Source organism: Anomaloglossus baeobatrachus, chromosome 1, assembly GCF_048569485.1.
Source record: "Anomaloglossus baeobatrachus isolate aAnoBae1 chromosome 1, aAnoBae1.hap1, whole genome shotgun sequence".
NCBI lineage: Eukaryota > Metazoa > Chordata > Amphibia > Anura > Aromobatidae > Anomaloglossus > Anomaloglossus baeobatrachus.
The window spans coordinates 115,527,597-115,551,434 of record NC_134353.1 but is presented as its reverse complement, the minus strand read 5'-3'; the positions used below and the strand labels follow the sequence as shown (position 1 = coordinate 115,551,434).

Here is a 23,838-nt window from a genome sequence, read left to right as displayed (position 1 = left end):
TGTAAAACTGATAAGGAAAGGCTTGTTCAGCCTATTCTGCCTCTGAGCAGCGCTATCACTATCTGCTCATCCCCATGAAGTGACTCCCAAGGCTCCGTGACCTCTAGGATCCGGTGATGTCATGTCAACTTCCACCTGACACCACCAAGGTCAGCCCCAGTCTTCATGAGTGACTTAGCTGTGGGTGGCGTTTCACAACCCAGCATCTCACGCAATTTCTCCTTCACTGCAGAGGGCCGCAAGCAGAAGTGATGCCGAGCTGTGATTAGCAGTGAAACGCCACCCACAGACCAGTCACTCAGTAAGACTAGGGCCCACCTTGGTAATGTCAGTGACCTGCCATCACCGGATCCCAGAGGTCACAGAGCCCAGGGGGTCAATTCATGGGGATGAGCGGACCACAATAGTTCCACTCAGAGGCAGAATTGGCTGAACAAGGTATTTAGAAAAATCCTTCCCGATCAGATTTACAGGGATGTGGCCACTATAGTAGAGTAGTGAACCACTTCTTTAAAATTACAAACCACATAGAGAGACATTAAACCTAAAGTCTAAATGATCGACTTTTCCATTCCAACTGCATGCACTGTGGTTGTTCCCTGTAAGCGGCCTTATCGGGCCGGGGAGAGGCTGACCGTAGTCTTCTTCAAAGTGATTACTTATCGGGATCGTGGGGCAGGGCTTTTCCTGGACTTCCTATATTATCGTTTTTCTAAACTTTGTACTCTAGGTTTAGTATTCCTTTTTAAGGCGTTGTGTGAGTTTGAAAAAATATCCACTTTCTTCCAGAAACAGCGCCACTGTTTTACATGGTCTGTTACTAGTATTCTCATTTAGCCCCATTTTCTCTAATTGAGGTAAACTTTAAAGAGGACCAACCACCAAGATATTCATATATAACCTAAAGCCAGTGCTATACTCGCACTATCATGCTTATTCTAACCATACCTTTTAGTTGTGAGATCGGATGTATACTTTCTGAAATACAGGCAAGTAAAGTTAGTGAAATGCCCTGTTATTTGATTGATAGCAGCTACAGAATATATCTGTGAGTCAGGTTTTACTAGTTATTCCCGCCCTTTTGTCTACCTGCCTGTCCTTACTCCTCCTGTCCCTCCTTCTTCCCCCTGTTCCTATAGAGACGGGGGAGGAAAGACAGACAGGGGCAAGAATAACTAGCAAAACCCGACCCACCTATTAGATATTCTGCAGCACCATCAAAATAAGTGCATTTCACAAACTTTACTTGCCTGTATTTCAGAAACTATGCATCCGATCTCACAACTAAGGGTATTTTTAGAATCAGCATGATAGCGCCAATATAGGGTTGGCTTTAGTTTATATATGAAAATCCTGGTGGGTGGTCCTTTTTAATATGGTACACTGGCTATGTCAATGGCGGCACTGTTTCTGACAGAGCATCTTTTTTTGTAATCTCATACAACCCCTTTATCATGGTCCATAATGTCTACAATTATAGAGAATAAACCCCATTCCCCATATACATATTGTAGAGTATAAAAGGGACTGGCCACATGATGTGTTTGTTACGAATTACTCCACAATCCGTACTTCCTAACATGAATACACTGCTATTGAATCAGCCTTCATTACAAGGATCTGTTTCTCATATCTGAAATTGATCAATCATTTTGTGTTCCTTGATCATTGTTTCCCAAATCACTCATTCATGCCTTCTTATCTGCTAGACTAACATACTATAGCTATGGTGCAAGATGCTTTTCCAAGTCCTAGACCACTTGTTTAATGTACGTTGCATATGGCGCATAGAAAGTTTAATCATACAATATATGTACAGCACAGCTAGAAGAAAATGTCTTATTATTTATGATTAGAATTTACCTAATTTATCAATTATATATTTTGGAAGCACACCATACACTACAACGAATGCAAATAACAGTGCCTTATGTTAAGGGATAATCTCATTAATCCTTTTCCATTTTCCCGATTTTGAAGCACATGGTTGTTGTAGAGAGAAGTTCTTGGTGGACTTAAGATGTCCATTAATTTCACGGGCTACCATTTATCTGATGGCTACATGGCCAGAAAAGACTGCCCTCAGCATTATCAACTTTTTTCCCCTTTTTTATTTGGACCTATCTGGTCACCCTCAGGTCACTACTTACTCTGTGTGGTTGACATGTGACCGCTGCAGCCAGTGTCGGACTAAGTGCCCACCAGTAATATTGACTCTGGGGTCCCACTGTTCATCTACATGCAAATATTAACCCTCATTCACAAATTTACCTTTTCCTTTCTATAATAAACTTGGTAATTTGTTGAATGAACATTGAGATGCTGCCATTTGTGAATAAAGTGTATTTTGACTACTACTGCTCATATAGAGTGGTGGGGGGCTTATTCCTGCAGGGGCCTACTGGGGAATTAACCTGATAACCCCCCCATGGGCCAGTTTGAATCTGGCTGCAGTTAACCATTTTCCACAGCAGTGACCAACACATCACTGCTACAATCACTGATTGACAGCAGGGATCACATCTGTTTAGACAGAACATGAAGAACACAGACCAATGGCAAACTTAAAAGGAACTTGTCACCAGGTTTTTCCCTTTATAAGCTGTGGCCACTGCCAGTGAGCCTTTATGTACAGCATTCTAGAATGCTGTATATACGAGCCCAGGCCGCTCTGTAGTACATAAAAAAAAAAAAAAGTCCATTATTATACTGATCTAGAGCATTGCTGTCTCGGGACCGGCGCCTTGTCTATCTTGTGCAGTTGTGGTCCTACTTCCCAGCTCTGTGTGGATGACAAGTCCTACATCATCCTTAGAAAATCCGCCGTTGCGCTCCTGCGCATGCACACTTTGACCTGTCCTGCTGAAGGCAGAGCAAAGTACTGTAATGCGCAGGTGCGAGGAAAATTCAAAGATCGCCTTCACATGTGCACTACAATACTTTGATCTGACCTCAGCCAGGCAGGTGAAAGTGTGCATGCGCAGGAGCGCAATGGCTGCCTGTGTAGATGGTGTAGGACGCGTCATGCACATGGGGCTGGGAAGGTGGATGATGATCGCACAAGATGGAGAAGGCGTCGATCCGGATTGTCCCCCAGGTGAGGTTTGCATTCTACACAGCGGCCTGGTCTCTTATATATACAGCATTCCAGAATACTGTATATAAGAGCTCACTAGTGGTCGCTGCTGTTCATAAAGGGAACCTGACACCAGGTTTTTCCCCTTAAGTGGTTGGACAGCCTTTTCCTTTTAAGCCTGTATTTATATAGATGCCCACTAGTGTCAACCCCAACAGATCCCAAACTTGTACAGATATGGACGTAGATGACAATAAAAATTCTATAGGGATCTAAGTCTATTCAGTAGAACTGAGGGATGTCCAGGTATTCTTGCCATATTATGGCATTAAAATAGTCACTCCTTTTTAATACTACATTGTTACAGGGATTTTCTTGCCGTAGGAATTTTATGTGTCTACCTTGTAAATCCATCATCAGACACACACTTCTGCAGACTATAGATTACCACAATCGGCGGCCTATAATTTGCTGTAATCTGTTCGGCAGCAATGGAGCTAAATAGATAATTTCCAACTAGAATTATTTAATACATTCAATTATTCTCCATCACTGTCATGGTGTCACATCACTATGCAGCTAATATGAACTTTTCATCGACACATTCTTCATTATGAATTTATAAAAAAAAAAAAATATAGGATAAAATGAAGAATACAGCATTACTCACTAATTTCTGTATGTTCCAGTGGCCATTCCAACCATTGGCACCCAGTACTCCGTATTTCAGGCTGCATCAGCTGCTAAGCTGATCGAAGAGGGCAAAATCCATGGGATGGAGCACATGATCAATCCCATCACGGTGCAGGCCGACCCCGCCACTGCTGTTGCTGCAGCCGCAGTTCTGCCGTCAGTGTCCACTCCACCACCATTTCAGGTTGGTAACACATGTAATATATGTAATATATAGAAATGTTCAATTAGAAATTAATATTGTGTAGGTTTAAAGGAAAGTTTCACCTGCGATGCAAAATTCTGTCTTATGTAAAAAATGTTGTGTTTGGACTCAACTGAGGGTTATCCATATTCTTGCACATAAAATGTATCCAAACCAAATTTCTCTAAAGTGACGAATAGAAAAACTATCATTCCACAAGCCTAATTTTTCTATTAGAAGCTATTTTTGATTAATGAGGTTTCAATTGATCTTTGTGGCCAGGACCACAACTTCTCCCTGACCATAATAAGTGCCCTTTTAGGCAACACTCCTGGACAAAGATGGCAGCAAATCTCATGAGCTCTACCCTACTCTAAGAAACCTTCCAGAAACCAACTATTTCTGAAGGAAATTATTGCGGAAGAAGGGACTTGGACATATTGGGAAAGAGACTGGGTGTGGAGTGGAATATTTAAAGGGAACCTGTCAGGTGAAATATATGCACCCAGAACCACGAGCAGTTCTGAGTGCATATTGCTAATCCCTGCCTAACCATCCCTGTATACACTAGCAGCGTTGGACTGGCTACCGGAGGAATCTCCAGTAATGCCAGGCCTGGATTCAGGTACCTGCATTACACTCCAGAGCTCTCACCTGAGCTCTGGCGTGCAGCCTAGACTGTACCGCGAGCGCCGAGTGATTGATTCCCCGGCGATTACGATTCAGTTCATGTCAGCTGCAGACAGGCCGGGGTGATCTCCGGAGTTCAGGTGAGCGCACCGGAGATCACCCTGGCCTGTCTGCAGCTGACGTGAATTGAACCGCAATTGCCAGGGATTCAATCACTCTGCGCTCGCGGTACAGTCTCGGCTGCACGCCAGAGCTCAGGTGAAAGCTCCAGAGTGCAATGCAGGTACCTGAATCCAGGCCTGGCATTACTGTAGATTTCTCTGGTAGCCAGTCCGACGCTGTACACTAGCAAAGATAAAGATCTTTAGAAAAAGTATTTCTAAAGATTGTTTATTATATGCTAATGAGGCCAGCGACTACTCCCAAGGGCGTCAGTTCCCTTGGCTAGTCGGCCCTCATAGCATGTTGGCTATCATGCGCACTAAATTGATGCCGGGTGTAAGCTTCCCGGCTTCAGTGAGGTATAGTGTGCATGACCGGAAGTCCTGGCAACGGATTCCAGATCATACGCTGTGTGCATCCATCCTCCGCCGGCCGCCATCAATACTGAGGTATGTGCAGCATCACTGTGCATTCATTAGCATGTTAGTACACCCACAGGGGGCCGACTAGCCAAGGGAACTCATGCCCTTGTGACTAGTCCCTGCGCTCATTAGCATATAATAAACAATCTTTAGAAATACTTATCTATGCTAGTATATACAGGGACGGTTAGGCAGGGATTAGCAATATGCACCCAGAATCTTCCTGTGCTGAGATCTTACACATGTGGCTGTGTCTGTCCATGCAGGAACATTGTTTGCACATGCCACAGCTCTTGGCAAAAGATGGCTTAGGATTGCTACTACTTTCTGTGAGGTAAAACATTTTGCTGCTTGTATAAAAGCACAGAAAGAACAACATGGGATCATAGCTGATTCGATCTGTATTCTTTCTTTTGCATCCTCCCCGGCCCAGGAGATGTGATATGATCAGACAACGTCCCTGTACGGTCAGACCCTGCCATTACACAGAACATAGCAAGGGCACATTTATAAGATTATCTCAGCACAGGAACATTTTTTATTTTATCACATCCACTTGTGGAACTCATTATTTTTTTCCAAGATCTATCGATTTAGAATTGACTTTGCTCATAGGATAGCCCCTTTTAAAGTTTGAGGATTCACGAGACACGTATGACACACTAAAGTAAGTCCAAAGTATTTCTTCCTAGTTATCAGTTTTTAACTGATCCATTGTTAAGAGTCAGTGGATAAAGTTCAGACGCCTCTAACTGCGTCGGCGAAAAAGGAAAAAAATTGGCATGTGAAAAATAAGAAATTTTGCAACTAGAATGACACAGAGGGGAAAAAAATCAGTCCACTTCTCTTGGATTGTAGTACTCACACAGATGTGTGTATCCAGGCTTGAGGATAGAAGGTGCATTACTCGGCAGTGGCCACTAAATGATGTATGGGGCTGCGGAGTTTCACCCCATGTAGTTGACGCGCCCATGGGGCCTCAGGGCTACTTGTCACCGGGCCAGTGGTATTTGGGGTTGCTGTGAATGGCCGACCCAGTTCCGTGGCCCCATCGGTGTCAATAAAAAGGGTGTAAGTTGACCAGGCTAGGGGGATGATGGGGTTTACTTTGCAGTGCCACCCATAGTATGTGGCCAACGATCAGCCGCTGTTGCGAGATATTGCTCTCCTCCAGGGTGGATGGTCACGCAGCTCAGATGGTCCAGCTCCCCACAGGTGGAGGACAATGGTGGGGCATAGCGGCCATAGGCGCCAGAAAGCGGGGCGCAGTCAATGACAGGACAACACCAGGTCTGCAGGCAAAGTTCTTTTACTCACTGTCTCAGGTAATCACACTTGGAGTGCCGGTTTCCACCATAATGGCCCTCAGCCGATCCCGAATGATTCAGAGGCCACCACCGGTGTTGTGGAGTGTGAGACCTTCATTCCTTGTGCTTGTAGTGTGGATCCCCATGGCGTGGAGCTACTTGGGGACCCCAGTGTCCTTGGGTTTAGTTCCCGTCCCGTTCGCTGGTGGCGCGGGTCCACTGTGGGGCCTGACTTTTAATCATAGCTCTGGACCCTATGTGCCACTGTGCCCTGCGACCTTTGTGGTGGTTAGTGGGACATTAAATCCCCCTTCCCTGAAGATTCTGATGGCGCAACGTGGAGTGTACGCCACCTTGGGGATCTGCACCCTGACTGTGTCAGTCCCGAAGGGGCTGTTAGGCTCTCCCGTCGGCTACTGTGTTTCTCCTCTGTCTCACCAGCTCCCCCGGTCATCTCCTGCTTCTTCCAGTCTGCCTGGTCCTATCTGAAGGAGCTCTTAAGCACGCCCTCCAGCGACCAACCACGGTCCTGAGAGTCCCTGATGTTATGGCACGCTCTGTCGTTCCCGGTAGAGCTCTTAGGCTCTGTGCGCACTAGAAAAGTGATTTTTTTTTTTTTTTTTTTTCTCAAGAAAATTTAGCTGCTGCGTGACAAGCTGCTGATACTGCGGGCAGACACTGATACCCTGCAGTGCAGTGTCAGTGTCTGCCTGTGTCAGTGTCTGCCTGCGCTGCAGCGTGACAAGCTGCTGATACCCTGCAGTGCAGTGTCAGTGTCTGCCTGTGTCAGTGTCTGCCTGCGCTGCAGCGTGACAAGCTGCTGACACTGCGGGCAGACACTGACACACTGCAGTGCAGGCAGCCGCGAGGCTGGAGCGGGAAACAGACTGCACGGGCACCTGGAGGTCACACGGAAGTGCTTCTGTGCGGCGTCCAGGGAGTGTGACGTCTGTGTTTACTCTGCTCTGCTTCCTCTTCCTGGCATAATGACATTGCTTTCTGCAAAACCGTGGCAAAGGCCATTACCGCAGGTAAATCGCGGCTATACCGGGGGTATACCGCACAACATTTGCTACCTGCGGTATACCCCCGGAATTTCACGATTACATTACAGTGAATGGAGTGAAATTCCGTGGGTATTCCGCAGGTACCTGTGGAAAATAATGGACATGCTCATTTTCTCAAGAAAGTTTCTCGAGAAAATTTTCTCATGGAAATTTCTTGAGAAAAATCCGCAGTGTGCGCACAGCTATTTTTTTTCTCATAGGATTTGCTGGGAAATGACTGCACAAAGATTGCAGACATTTCTCAAGAAATTTCCGCAGCAAATCCGCGGGTAAATCCGCGGGCAAAACAACCTAGTGCGCACAGAGCCTTAAGCACTCCTCCCGGTCGGTCCCTCTGAGGCGAGCTATGCAGCACACCCCTCAGTGATCCTACTTCTCCTGTGTCTCAGACTGCTCTGAGGTAAAAGTCTGCGTGTCCCTCACTTCCCTCCTGCTGCCCCCACCTTCCTGATGACTCACTGTTGCTGGGGAAGTCCTGTTGCTATGGAGATCACCCCTAGCCCAGTTTCTGTGGGAAAGCGGATCCTGTTTTTGCAAAGAAAAACGTATGCAAACATATGTGTTATTTTGCAGGATCCTGTCACTTTAAGTTTATGGGCGGGCACTGGGGTCATGTGATCGGGAGTGAGGGGAACTGAACGTGAGACTGGGAGCCGACATCTGACAGCTGTGGAGGCTCGTAACCAAGGTAAACATCGGGTAACTTGCTTGGATACCTGATATTTACATTGGTTACAAGCGTCTGCAGCTGCTAGGAGCAGGGCTGCCTGCTCCCTGCACACGTAACCAAGATAAACATCGGGTAACTAAGCCCGCGGTTACCCGATGTTTACCTTGGTTACGAGCGTCCTCCGCTCTCAGGCGGGTGAGAGTGGTGAGAGAGAGGGAGGGAGGTGGAGAGAGGGAGGGAGGGGGGAGGGAGAGACTGATTACGCGAGGCTGGTTTCTGGGCATGCTCAGTAGAGCAAGCAGGATCCTGTCTATCAGCATGCCAGCGTTCACATACATTTGCGTGCTGTTTAGTCAGGATCCAGCAATTTGCCGTATTTGGACGCAGCTCAAAAACGCTACAAGTAGCGTTTTTTAAAAAAGTTAAACTGAAAGTCGCTAGATCCTTACTATAACGCACGCAAACGCAGGTGAACGCATGTTGACGCGAGTCCATTGCAAATGCATTGAAATGAAAACGCATTTGCACTGGATCCGTTTTTGCGTTAAAAAAACGTTCATGACGAATGTTAAAAAAACGTAGTGTGAAAGCAGCCTAAGTGAAAACCAGTGATTAACCTCTTCCTTACCCAGGATAAGTATTGCACCTCAAGTCAGATGCAATACCCTGTGGCGACTGAGCCTCAGGGGCGCCACATATTCCTAATATTTGCCAATTGCCAAAACGGATAATAATATGTATTCATTTATATAGCGCCATTAATTCCACAGCGCTTTACATACATCAGCAACACTGTTCCCATTGGCGCTCACAATCTAAATTCCCTATCAGTATGTCTTTGGAGTGTGGGAGGAAACCAGAGAAAATCCACGCAAACACGGGGAGAACATACAAACTTCTTGCAGATGTTTCCTTGGTGGGATTTGAACCTAGGACCTCAGCGCTGCAGGACTGCAATACTAACCACTGAGCCACCGTGCCACCTATATATTGGCTAAATTATGGAGGTCAAATACCTGGCTCCCCCACCTTTCTGATATTGATGTCATATCTTACAAATTGGTAATCAGTTGATTAGTCCTACACAACAGTTTAATACTCCTCTAGACAAAAAAAACACCTTAATACAAATATTCACTATCACAGATCCTAGTAAGACCTAGTTAGAAATTATAATGAGAACTTGAAGTGTTATTGCCAATTATAATAGTATTTAATGTAAGCCCTTTCTTGCTAAATAAAATATTACCACTATTTCCATAGATCTAATGCCCAGTCGTATTAATAGATATTTTTTTTTTAGGTTTCACTGTTTTGAATATATTTGTAAAATGATTTGAACTGATCTGAGTAAATGTATATAAAGAACACAAATGGTGCAATAAAGGTGTGGAGTGATAGGAGTCACCAAAGACCATACCGCAGAGTGTAATGGAAGTCATTAGGAACAAAGGACAAAGTTGAAAGATAAAGGATGCAATAGACAATTTCTGTGATTCTATAAATGCCAGAGATGAGGAGCTGCCAGAGACCTGTCACAGATTATGAAAGAACAGAACTGGGCGTATGCTTCCTCAAAGATTGATGAATGAAACGCCAGTCCTGACTATTGTAGGCCAAAGAGATTACCTAGAAAAGGGAAGAGGTGCAAATAATTTGGGATCTCTCTGATGGCACAGATCAGGTTACCATCGCACTGGGCCTCTTCCCTATTTACACCTGTGGTTTGGGGACAGGATATCCGAATTTAAAGAAGACCAGCCACCAGGATTTTCTTAAATAAACTAAAGCCAGTGTTCTCGCACTATCATGCTGATTCTATACATACCTGTAGTTGTGAGATCGGATATATACTTTCTGAAATACAGTCAAGTAAAGTTAGTGAAATGCACTGTTATTTGATTGATAGCAGCTACAGAATATCAAATAGGTGGGTTGGGTTTTGCTAGTTATTCCCACCCCTGTCTGTCCTTTCTCCCCCTATCTCTGTTATTTAAGGGGGAGAAAGGAGGGAGAAAAGACAGGGGAAGTAAGTACAGGAAGGCAAACAGGGGCGGGAATAACCAGCAAAACCCAACCCACCTATTAGATATTCTGTAGCTGCTATCAGTTAAATAACAGTGCATTTCACAAACTTTACTTGCCTATATTTCAGAAAGTATACATCCGATCTCACAATTAAAGGTATGTATACAATCCGCATGATAGCACCAGTATAGCCCTGGCTTTAGTTTATATAGGAAAATGTTGGAGGTTGGTCCTCTTTTTAATGTTTTATTTCCTCTTACATGTTGTAAATGTTTTATCCTTTCTTCTTTTCCTATATTTCAGGGCCGTCCCATAACTCCAGTGTATACCATGGCTCCAAATGTGCAAAGGATTCCAGCTGCAGGCATTTATGGCGCAAGCTACGTCCCCATTGCAGCTCCCACCACAGCCACATTAGCCACACTACAAAAGAATGCCGCTGCCGCCGCAGCAGTATACGGGGGATATGCTGGTTATATACCTCAAGCTTTTCCTGCTGCAGCCATCCAGGTTCCATTACATGACCTCTATCAAACCTACTAAAACTGTCATCTCCAGGAAGAGGGCAGGGGACTGAAGGAACTCTAAAAATATTTATGAAGAAGAAAAAAAAGCGAAAAATATATCCCTAGAAAAATTTTATATATGTGAATTTTTTTTTTTTCTTGCAAGTCAGTTTTTAAGATGCATTCGTTCAGACATTTCTTTTTGAGTTTTTAATGCTTTAACCATATAGTTCTTATATTATGTGGTTTGGTTGCTTAGGTTTTTAACAGTATATACATAGGCAACAAATCTGGTATGAAGGTTTTGTTTTTATATATATAATTATAGTACATTGTGCACTAGAGATATAAATATAGAAGTAGAACATTAAATAATATTGAAACAGAAGTGTTTTATGTCTGCAAAAATACATGAGCAGCTATAGGCCTACAGAGTAAATATTCCATATTTAAGACTTATAAATAGATAAAGAATATATAGATATTTGGATGGTACTTAATTTATAAAGATATACTGGAAGATCTTTGGGACCAACTAGGAATATATGGCATCTGCCAAAATTTTGTAAACTAGTCACCTTTATGGAGTGAGAAGAGAAGCGGTCATGTAATATTGCAAACGTCAGTGCCAATGCAGAGATTTTATGGAATTTCAGTAACCGGTTGGATTTGCCTCCTAACGGGTTAGACTGATAATTCGAGCAACAGTGCCTTAGGGCCAGGCGCCCCTTACAATAATTTGTTTTTTTTCTGTGTGTAAAGAATGCTATAGTGGTCGTTAAAGACTTAAAGGGGTTGTCCACTACTTTTTACATTGATGGCCTATCCTTAGGGGCACTTTGCACACTACGACATTGCAGGTGCGATGTCGGTGGGGTCAAATTGAAAGTGCCGCACATCCGGCGTCGCAGGCGATATCTTAGTGTGTAAAGCATTTTTGATACGATTAACGAGCGCAAAAGCGTCGTAATCTTATCATCGGTGTAGCTTCGGTCATTTACATGAATTGGGAAATAACAATGTTACGATGTTGTTCCTCGTTCCCCTGCGGCAGCACACATCACTGTGTATGAAGCCGCAGGAGCGAGGAACATCTCCTACCTGCGTCCCGGCCGCATTGCGAAAGAAGAAGGTGGGCGGGATGTTTACGTCCCGCTCATCTCCGCTTCTATTGGCCGCCTGCCGTGTGACATCGCTATGACACCGCACGACCCGCCCCCTTAATAAGGAGGCGGGTCGCCGGCCAGAGCGACATCGCAGGGCAGGTGAGTGCATGTGAAGCTGCCATAGCGATAATGTTCGCTACGGCAGCTATCACCATGATATCGCAGCTGCGACGGGGGAGGGGACTATAGCGCACGGCATCGCAGCATCGGCTTGCGATGTCATAGTGTGCAAAGTGCCCCTTAGGATAGGTCATCAATGTCTGATCATCTGGGTTCGACACCCTACACCCCTGCCGATCAGCCCTAGTTGGTCCCAGCAGCAGCTAGAAATGCTTAGTTCCGGAGCTGCTCCGTCTTCTGATAATGGCTGCGGCCGTGTACTACACATCCGCCTCCCATTCTAATCAATAGGAATTGGATGTGCAGTACCCGGCCGCGGCCACTATTAGAAGACTGAGCAGCTCCGGAACTGAGCATTTCCGGCTGCCTCCTGCCACCACCAGGACCGAAAACTGTTGATTGGTGGGGGTGCAGAGTATCGGACCCCGGCTGACCTAACCTAAGGATAGGCCATCAATGTAAAAAGTAGTGGACTAACTCTCTTTTTAAGATTGCTTTGTCTTGTTCATTAAATAAGAGATGGCTACTCAGCATAAATGGACATTCCAGTGGGGGTACTGTTACATCACTGGCAGTGTGCCCCTAAAAGCATTTTACATGATGAACTTATAACTCTCACAATATTCAACCGCAGATAGAATATACAAGCAGACGTGCTACTAAGACTGTTATACGCATGATGGAAATGGCTGCTTTCATTCTAAAACATTCCTGCAGCGTTCATCACTTTTGTCATTTTTGATCCAATGGTCAAGATTCACTAAAATACAGAAATATCTTTAATTCCTCTTCCACAGAGCTAATTCGTTTTAAGTGACTCTCTAGCTTTAACACAATGTTTTATCTATATGGGTCCAAAATTCTGTTGATTTATTTTTCAAATCTTTGTATCAGGAAAGCTATAGTTTAACACCCAGAATATATTGATAAATAATAACTTTTTGGCTGCTTGCCATCACCAGTAGAGGGCGCTTACTGCACACTATTTCTATATAAAGCCCAATAATAAAGCAGGATTCAGTAACCACACAAACACTCCTAATGCAAGCCGCAGATACATAATTTTATCATTTTAACTCTCTTAATATAAAATATAATATAATATAAGCTCTTTAACGTCCTAACGAACCATGAAGTGCTTTGCATGTCATGAATAATTTCCTTGCTTTGGATGTGGGTTCACATGCCGAGCCCACATCTTTCTCAGGTGAAGGCTGAATCATTCAGTTTTCAGAGGGAGAAATGATCCACCCGCAGCTGTTAACCTGTTAAATGCCATTGCCAATCTCTGACAATGGCAATTAACGAACACTGGCGGGGGCGCGCTACTATGAAACCTTATCAGTGTGCCAAAGAAGCGATCGTGGGATGCCAATGAGATGTCATGACAGCCTGGGATCGGCTGATGACCTCTGTGTCTGCCATCTCAGTACTCCTATGGAAACCAGCCTAGACTGGAGTCCATAGGAGACTAAGGTTTCTTCTATATATAGTACTGCTGTAAAGAACTCATGGGCGTACCCAGGATCAAAACTATGGGGGGGGGGGGGCAAGCCATGGTCTTTCAGGTTGCAAAATATTAGAAAAGGTGAATGAAACAAAAATTTTAAGAGAATTAAATGTAATTATAGCTCGATTAATCACACACACACACACACACACACACACACACACTTCATGCTCCTTAACCCCCCCACACACACACACACAATACATCCTCCATCACCCACTACACACACACACAAATACAATGCACCCCCCCATAACCCCTATACACACACACACACACACACACACACAATGCACCCCCCACATCACCCCCTACACACACAATGCACCCCCTACACACAATGCACCCCCCCATCACCCTCTACACAACACACACACACATAATGCACCCCCCCATCACCCCCTACACACACACACACACACACACACACACACACACACACACACACTGCACCCCCATCACCCCCTAAACACACAATACAATTCACCCCCTACACACACACTACAATGCACCCCCATTACACACACACACTACAATGCACACTCTATTACCCCCCCACAATACACCCCCCCATCACCCACTACACACACAAATACAATGCACCCCCCCATCACCCCTACACACACACACACACAATGCACCCCCATTACTCCCTACACACAAAATGCACCCCCCCATCACCCCCAACACACACTACAATGTACCCCCATTAACCACACACACACACACACACACTACAGTGCACCCTCCATTACCCCTCCCCCCACACACACAATACAATGCACCCTCCATTACCCCCCTCCCCAGACATAATACATTTCACCCCCATCACCCCCTGCAGACACAAATTACACTACCCCATCACTACACACTCCTGCCTCCCCTCCCTCGGAATACAGTGCTCCTCCTCTGCCTGTCAAAGCTGTCTCCTTCACAAATGTTCCCCGTTATCGCTCCTCAGCCCCTCCCCACACATCTCCATTAACCCCTTCATGACCATGGACGGATCTTTCCGTCATGGATCGTGTCCCGGTAATCCCCGCCCCCTGCCGCGGGCAGGCGGCGTGGATCGGCACACATATCAGCTGTTTTCAACAGCTGACATGTGTGCCTACATGTTCCGAGTGGAATCGCATTCCACCCGGAACATTAACCCCTTAGATCTCGCTGCCAAAGTCTGGCAGCGAGATCTATATGCGCGCGGCCATCTTTTTTTCTTACCGCCGCCCCCTCCGGACGTCACGTGAGTGATCACGTGACGTTCGGTGGTTGCCATCGTAGCACAGGGTCATGTGATGACGCCTGGTGCTAAGAAGTTTCACTTTCATTCTTCCTCGGCACGGAGCAGAGGAAGAAAGAAAGTGACTATTTCTGCTGATTACAGCGGTATAGCTGTGATCAGCAGATAGCGATCAGCAATCGGATTGCTGATCGCTATAGCCCCCTAGGGGGACTAGTAAAATAAAATAAAAAAAGTAAAAAAAGTTTTAAAAAATTTAAAAAAAAACAAAAAACCTAAAAGTTCAAATCACCCCCCTTTCCCCCCATTGAAAATTAAAGGGTTAAAAAATAAATAAATATACACATATTTGGTATCGCCGCGTTCAGAAATGCCTGATCTATCAAAATATAAAATCAATTAATCTGATTGGTAAACGGCGTAGTGGCAAAAAAATTCCAAACGCCAAAATTACGTTTTTTGTTCGCCGCAAGTTTTACGCAAAATGCAATAACAGGCGATCAAAACGTAGCATCTGCGCAAAAATGCTACCATTAGAAACATCAGCTCGAGACGCAAAAAATAAGCCGTCACTGAGCCATAGATCCCAAAAAATAAGAACGCTACGTGTTTTGGAAAATGGCGCAAAACGTGCGCCACTTTTATTGGACAAACTTGTGAATTTTTTTTAACCCCTTAGATACAAGTAAACCTATACATGTTTGGTGTCTACAAACTCGCACCGACCTCAGGTATCATACCCACACATCAGTTTTACCATATAGTGAACACCGTGAATAAAACATCCCAAAAACTATTGTGCCATCACACTTTTTTTGCAATTTTTCCACACTTGGAATTTTTTTGCTGCTTTCCAGTACACCATATGGTAAAACTTATGGTTTCATTTAAAAGTACAACTTGTCCCACAAAAAACAAGCCCTCATATGGCAAGATTGACGGAAAAATAAAAAAGTTACGGCTCTCGGAAGAAGGGGAGCAAAAAACAAAAACGCAAAAACGGAAAGTGCCCCGGGGCTGAAGGGGTTAATTACACCGCTGCCTGATGAATCCAGTGTGGCGCCCGCAGCACTGTAATGACGTCAGCAATGTGCTGATCTCATCACGTTGCTGCACGTCGGGGGCGGGGCCCCGACCCGGCGCGCTGTTCAAATGTATTTACGTCTGAAAGACGCAAATACATTTGAATAGGAAGAAGGAGGAAGCTGCAGTCACCGGCGCGCTCCTCTGCACTGTGTGCATGCCGGGCACACAGCACACAGCAGGGCCGGCACAGCACAGCGTGCTGCCTCCTGCTGCAGCTAGTGTGCCCGGCATGTACACACTGCTGAGGAGCACGCCGGTGGCTGCAGATACAGCGGCCCGCTACAGGCACCGGCCCACTACACCGTGCCCCTGCTTCTAGGGGGGGGCAGCTGCCCCCCCTGCCCCTCACTGGGTACGCCCATGAAAGAACTATTAAGTACAGTAGAAAAAATGTTTTTAAATATAATAGTTCAGATCATTCCCCTTTTACCACATTAAAAATGTAACAAATAAGGATCAAAACAAAAAAACATTTTGGTATCTCTGGGTTCGTAAAGGACCGATGAAGGAAAAGATAAAATAAATCCGATCAATAAAAGCGTAGAAAGAAAAAAAAATGCCAGAATTGCAGTTTTACAGCCTCTGCTCTGGGTGAAAAAAACATGCCCCAGATCCCAAAAATTTAAAACATTGTGTCTTTTGGAAAATCATGACACAAGTAAGATTTTTTTTTTTTTTAATTTATTTATTTATTTTTCAATATTTTAAATTATAAAATAGAAAATATACATGTTTGCTATCTTCGTAATCGTACTGACCTGGAGAATTATACTTCCATGTCAGTTTTAAAGTAACCTGAACGATGTGAATCAAAAAACTTTAAAAAGCAATTTCAGTATTTCACTTCATTTTGCTATTTCACCACAATTGGAATTTTTTTTTTTCGCCGCTTACCATTACATCATATGATCAAATGAATGATGTCATTTAAAACTACAACTCGTCGCGCAAAAAAACAAGTCCTCACGGCTATATCGACGGAAAAATTAAGTTATTGGAATAAGGGAAGGAATAAACAAAAGTGCAAAAACAAAAACTCTGTCCTTAAGGGGTTGAAAAAATAAAAAAGCTCTATCCTGACAATAACAATCCATGAAGAATAATTCGATCAGAACTGTTGGACCCAAAACAACATTGTGTTGAAGAGTGGAGATTCACTGTAAGGCCGGAGTTCCACTTGCGTAAGACTCCTGCGAGTCGCGCATGGGTATCACTCGGCATGGCCTGACGCTCTCCGGACATGAGCGCCTCAGCTACATAGAAATACATGCAGCTGACCCGCACCTGTCAAGAGTGTGCAGCCATGCTGAGTGATGCCGATGCGACACTCGCACAAATCATACACAAGTGGAACCGTAGCCCAAGGCATGAACTCTGAAGGAATGAAAGAGATTTTTAATTAGATCTGAGTTTGTTTGTTTTTTGTTTTTTTAATAATTTTGAGATTTTGCTTGTTCCATTGTTGAGACCCCTGGGAGGTCTGGCATCTGCTGGCATAGACCTGTAACTGAATGCCGCTGAGTGCACCAGGCACGGGTGTTTTGGGGTAAAGGCAATATTCTGCCATCTGTACTTTTTTGTATATGGAATGACTTTATAAGAGCACAGTATATAGTACTAGACATTTAGCAGAATTTACTATAAAGCGTACAACTCAGGAATTGCTGACATTTGTAGGTATATGGCCAGCTCACCCAAATATGATATATACAATGTGTAGCATACATTTTATAAATTGTATATTTTAACCTATAGCTGCTGTGCTGCCAGCAGTCTCGTCCTGGGAGATCTAAAAACTGGATTATTTACTTACTTTTTATATCATGTTTCTTATTTGCTTGCATTCTATGGGTGTGTTATTGGTGACTTTTAGATGAACTCTAACCTTTTTTGCTTACCATAAAAGGCGGCATCAGCCCCTGATTGCTGAGCATTAGGCTATGTTCACACGGGGCTTTTCTGGTGCGTTTTTTTCCTGACTAAAACATGATCTTGTGGCAGAAAATCTCATTTGAGTCATCTGCGTTTTTGGTGATTTTTTTTTATTTTTTTAGTGGCATTTTTGGTGCGTTTTTTTTTCTACAAAATGTGTTGCATCAATGAAAAGCATTTAAAAATGCTGCAAAGAACTGACCTGCTCATTCTTTGAAATCTGCAGCAAAAACGTAGGTATTTGACAAAAAAGTCAGGAAAAAATCTGCAGGTGTTTGTGTGTGTGCATGAGATTTCAGAAATCTCGTAGACTTTGCTGGGACTGTAAAAAGCCGCTTTTATTAGCATGGATTTGCATAAAACCAAGGCAAATCTGCAGCTAAAAAATGCAGCAATAACTTACCAAAAAAGCCCTGTGTGAACATAGCCTTAGGGTTCCTGTTGTCTCCGAGGTCGAAATTGGTTATGTATTTCAGATGGCATGATGCTTTTATTTTTCTTTTTATTTCTTTTTTTTTTTGCTATTTTTTGGAGGTAGAACCATTTTACTTAATATATAAATGTGTTTAGTGAATATATATTTGCAGTGTTTTTATTTCCATTTTTTTTCAGCCTGTTTTAAAGGCTTTTAGAACAATATTTAAGTTTAAGTGCAGCATTTTATTGTGTGTCGGTGTTTTATCTTTACATCAGAATTGTGCCATAATGTTGCATTGAATTTACAATATATTAAAGATCCTCTTTTTATTTATTTGTTCTCCACCATTGGCTCTTTGCTGAATGTTTCCGCTGATGTGGCACGTGGGCACGCAAGTCCCCATGTTTTATAACTACTTATATCATTTACCCCAAATAGCTCTGCAGTTACTTTAATATTAATGCCGAATTGTATTGCCCATAGATTCAGCAATTATTATTAATAGATCTTTTAATACTAAGTTCCAAAATTTGATTATTTTTTTTTTTTTTAAATGTTCCTGTGCTGAGATCTTATATATGTGTCCCTGCTATGTGCTGTGTAATGGCTGTGTCTGACCATACAGAGACATAGTCTGATCATACCACAGCTCCTGGACCGGGGAGAAAGTAAGGCTATGTCCGCACTTTGCGTTTCCCCCTGCGTTTCAGGTGCTTTTTAGGTTCGTTTTGAACTGCACCTTTTCTTGCCAAATGGTATGACCACTGAGGAAGGATTCTCCGGTCGTGATGGTTTACCATATCCCCCTAACTTAACCTAATAAATAACACACCGACTGCATGCGACTTTGGTTAAACAAATTGGCCACAGCAGCCTTTATTACCTATTATTAACATTCTAACACCAGGGGGCGCCATCCAACGGGCGACCCCAAACAAATAATAATAGGTAACACATAAATAATACACTGTACAAGTAACCCTATGTAGGCCCGGTCCAGAAACACTTTCCTACACCAATATCCCTGGCCGCAACACTCCGACCCAGAGATGAGGTATTAATCACCCCACGGATTAATACCCCCCAAACTTTGCAGAACCCCGTGCCTGCAATTTACCGGAACCCGGAGACACCATACCAAGACAGTGCCTCTCGGTCCAGCCACCAATCCCTTACAACCGCCTCTGGACCAGACCTACCCCCGCTGCTGCGACAGAACATATGACCCCCACCAACTTAGTCTTCTTTTTGTTTTCTGTTTTTTGGTTTTTTTTTTTTTTTTGTTTTTTTAACTTTCTTCAACCAGTTTATCCATTGAATTAATCTTTTATTGTTAAAACGACATAGCCGGAAAAACACGCACAAAAACACAAGGGAGGGTGGGCGGGAATCCTTCACCGTCCGGACTCACAAGGGAAGGTAAGACCCCCTCCCCTATAGCTTATATACTCCCCACCCCCCCTCCCTCCCCTATAGGGACCCTTTTCCACCAATCCCCTACGATGTCCCATAATCCCCTTATTTCACTTTATTAACCCCCTCACTCCCTCCCTTCCCTTTGGTCATGTCGCCCCTCCACCCTATGGGGTCCATGGCTTTCTTGTGTTTTGATTTTCCATAGTAGTCTATGAAAAATGAGGATTTCTAGTCCGCACTTAGCGTTTATAAACGCTGCGTTTTAATTTGCATAATTTGTGGCAAAAACCATGCGTTCAAAGAAGTAGCATGTCAGTTGTTTTTGCCATTTGGGCTGCGTTTTGCTAACATTGACTTCAATGAGAAGTAGCAAAAAGCAAGAAACATCAAAATTACAGCGTTTTACCTGCTGAAACAATGCGTTTTGGACTACCAAAACACAAGCTATTCTAACATGAAATAATATGTCCCTTTACACACACACATAGTCCGACAATTAAAATAATGGAAAATATAAATTTAATGCTATTTTACTGCTAAATAGTATAAAACCGCTATAATTATGAGACATAACTATAATCTTTATTTTTCACATTTTTTCATTGTGTTTGACTGTTTAAACTTTATTTAGCAGTGTCTTTATGTTCAAAACGCATCTTTACAAACGCAATGGAAAAGTATGTAAAAAGCGTTAAAAACGCGGCTAAAACGCGATAAATACGTATGCCTTTTTAACGCTAATTTGTGGTCAAAAGCAACTTTGGCAAAATCAATTACTGCCAGAGGATGCATTTTTGACCTGCAAGTAGGGCGACGCAAAGTGCGCACATAGCCTTAAAAAGTATACAGACATTACTGCACGGGATCACAAAGTATTCTTTCTTTGAGGTAAAACATTTTTTTTTTAAACCAAAACGGAAATGTTTTAATTCACAAAAATAATGAGCTATGATCTGGTGCTGTAATATCTGTATAGCCTTTTGCTTACTCCCTGGCCCAGGAGATGTGGTATGATCAGACCATGTCCCTCTACGGTCAGACACGGCCATTACACAGTACATAGCAGGGGCATACTGTGTGTATAAGATTATCTCCGCACAGGAACACTTTTTAAACACTTCCAATTGTGGAAATTATTATTATTCCAAGATTTATTAATTAAAATGAATTTTATAATTGTTTGTGAGAAAATTCCCCCTTTAAGTTCCAACCATGAGCTTTTGAAGCTATACTAAAAAATGCTGCGTCTTACAGTTCCACCAAAGTGGATATGATTTATAGAAATCTAGCCCCTGTGCTTTTTATTTATCCTGAGATAACTGACTTCAGGGCATTTTTGAAATCCACAACATATAACTTTTTCTTGTGACTTTTATGTGCGGATTTTCCCTATATCACTGAATTATATACAGAAAATCCACAAAAAAAACACATGCAATCTGCGCATGACTATATCAATAAAGTTTTATTAAAGCCAAATACCAGGAAGTGTCAAAAACAAAGAAACTTTATTTAAAACCGAACGTGCCACAAAGACAAACGCGATGAATGACAAGTAACCTAACTTGGCTAATGGGTATTTAAATACTACAGAAAATCTGCAACCTCCAACTATTCATTATGGGAACGTAGCCTCACAGAGAAAATAGATTGGTCATATCAATTCACACTGCTTGATCCTTATCTTCCCAACATCATGTGAATGGGAAAGACTCAGTCGGTTCCCATATAAATGATAAGGTTGGCCGGTCAGACATAGGCAACATAAATCTAATGTGTACAGAGCCTTTAAACAGTGCAGTATATCAATGACTTATAGATTAAAGAATAGAAATTAATTATCACACAAACTGGCCTTAAAAAATGGTACAATACGAATTTCTTAAACCAGGTAAATGTCCTCTTTTAAGACCCCTTCAGACGTCCCATGTTTCACATAGAATATTTATTTGTCTGATTTTTTTTTTTTCATGCTTAGAGGACCAACCACCAGGATTTTCATATAATATATAAACTAAAGCCAGTGCTATACTGGCGCGATCATGCCGATTCTGTACATACCTGTAGTTGTGAGATCGGATGTATACTTTCTGAAATACAGGCAAGGTAAGTTTGTGCAATGCACTGTTATCAATAATTATTATTATTATTATTATTATTAATAGGTGCAACAGGTTTTGTTAGTTATTCCTTCCCCTTTCTGCCTGTCCTTCCTCCCCCGGTCTCTATTTATGCTAATTACAGTATATCACAGATTTACTAAGATTGCATCTGATTTGTTGCCTGTGCACAGCGCTCATCTCTGGCGCCATCTTTGTGAAAATGTGACATTATCTTATTGTTTTTGGGCCTATACCAGGGCGGCGCATGCGCCCTTGCATCCTCTGCACTTGTGATCGCGGGATTGCATGCCTCGGCCTTGAATAGGCCACAAAACAATGAGATTATGTCACTCTCTCTTCACAAAGTGGGCGTCTGGAGATGAGCGCAATGCGCAGGTGCTAACTCTGACGCCATCTTAGTGAAGACATTTAGTAGATCTGTGATATACTGTAATTAGCATAAATAACAGACTGGGAGGAAGAACATGCAGACAGACAGGGGCAGGAATAAAAAGCAAAACCCAACCCACCTATTAGATATTCTGCAGCACCTCTCGTCAAATAACAGTTTATTTCACAAGCTTTACTTGCCTGTATTACAGAAAGTATACATCCGATTTCACAATTAAAGGTATGTATAGAATCAGCACAATAGTGCCAATATAGCACAGGCTTTAGTTCATATATGAAAATCCTGGTGGCTGTTCCTCTTTAAAACAGATACCTATTATGGTCTATGGGCATGAATTATTATTTTTTTTTTTTACATACTAGAAGAATAAATATGGCATTTTTATGGTAAATATTGGAGCAAAAATGCATGAAAAAAATTGATGGAAATCATTCCTTTTCATTTATTTATTTTTTCTTGTACACAAAAAAAGACTTGTGAATAAGGCCTGTGCAAATCAATTTCTCAATATACCAATATTTATTAGTGCTGAATTTTACATATTCAGACTAAAAAAAAAAAAATGTTCAAGGGTTGACCATGACTTGAAGCATATTTAATACAGAATTCTTGTAGCTGCTTTTATATACAGTGCCTTGTGAAAGTATTTGCCCCCCTTGAATTTTTCAAACTTTTCCCACATTTAAGGCTTCAAACATAAAGATTAAAAATTTTTATGTTATGGTGAAGAATCAACAACAAGTGAGACACCATTGTGAAGTTGAATGAAATTTATTGCTTATTTTAAACTTTTATAAAAATTAAACTGAAAATTGGGGCGTGCAATATTATTCATCCCCTTTACTTTCAGTGCAGCAAACTCACTCCAGAAGTTCATTGAGGATCTCTGAATGACCCAATGTTGTCCTAAATGACTTATTATGATAAATATAAGCCACTTGTGTATAATCAAGTCTCCGTATAAATGCACCTGCTCTGTGATAGTCTCAGTGTTCTGTTTAAAACACAGAGAGCATCATGAAGACAAAGGAACACAACAGGCAGGTCCGTGATACTGTTGTGGAGAAGTTTAAAGCCAGATTTGATTACAAAAAGATTTCCACAACTAGAGAGGAAGAGGACTTGAACTCTAGTGCCACCTATTAGAAGTAGAAATCCTAAAAGTCAATATCAACCCTTTAATGACCCTTGTCATATACTTAGGATAAAAGCCAAACCAGAATCTCAGTTTGAAGACTCCTGTGTTTCAGAGTACTGTCCCTCATCAGTGCATGGAAGTTCGAGAGACGTTACCCCAAAACAGTGTCTGCAAATTGAGATTCTGGTTTGGCTTTTGTCCTAAGTCATATGACAAGGCTCATGAAAGGGTCGATATAGACTTGTAGAATTGCTACTTCCAGTAGGTGGCACTAGAGTTCAAGTTCACTTCCTCTCTGAAGAGGCTATTTGCATTTTATTTTTCAAAACAAATTTGTGTTTGGCTAAAAATAATTTGCCAAAATTTTAAATGAAACTAAATTGCCACAGTTTGGCCATTTGTTCCAATGCACATTGGTGACTGATTATGAATCAATGGAGAAGCTTGTTCTGTCTGAGTCCTCCTCCACCTAAGTTATTACAGCTGGTTTATGATGATAAAGCACATCAAAGGGCAGCTGAGCTTTGCTGTGGTCCTACATCAGCTGAGAGGA

General features: G+C 42.7%; 1 protein-coding gene across 4 annotated transcripts in view; it reads left to right on the top strand.

Annotated features, from left to right (window-relative positions):
* The window catches only part of RBM47 (RNA binding motif protein 47), a 213,742-nt gene extending 201,519 nt beyond the window's left edge, over positions 1-12,223 (top strand). For all 4 annotated transcript variants that reach the window (XM_075333902.1, XM_075333897.1, XM_075333882.1 and 1 more), the window contains 2 exons: positions 3,766-3,953; positions 10,543-12,223. In XM_075333902.1, coding sequence (XP_075190017.1) covers positions 3,766-3,953; positions 10,543-10,782 — 428 coding nt within the window. In that variant the 3' untranslated portion in view covers positions 10,783-12,223. The remainder of the gene's footprint in view (positions 1-3,765; positions 3,954-10,542) is intronic.
* Positions 12,224-23,838: the final 11,615 nt, after the last annotated feature.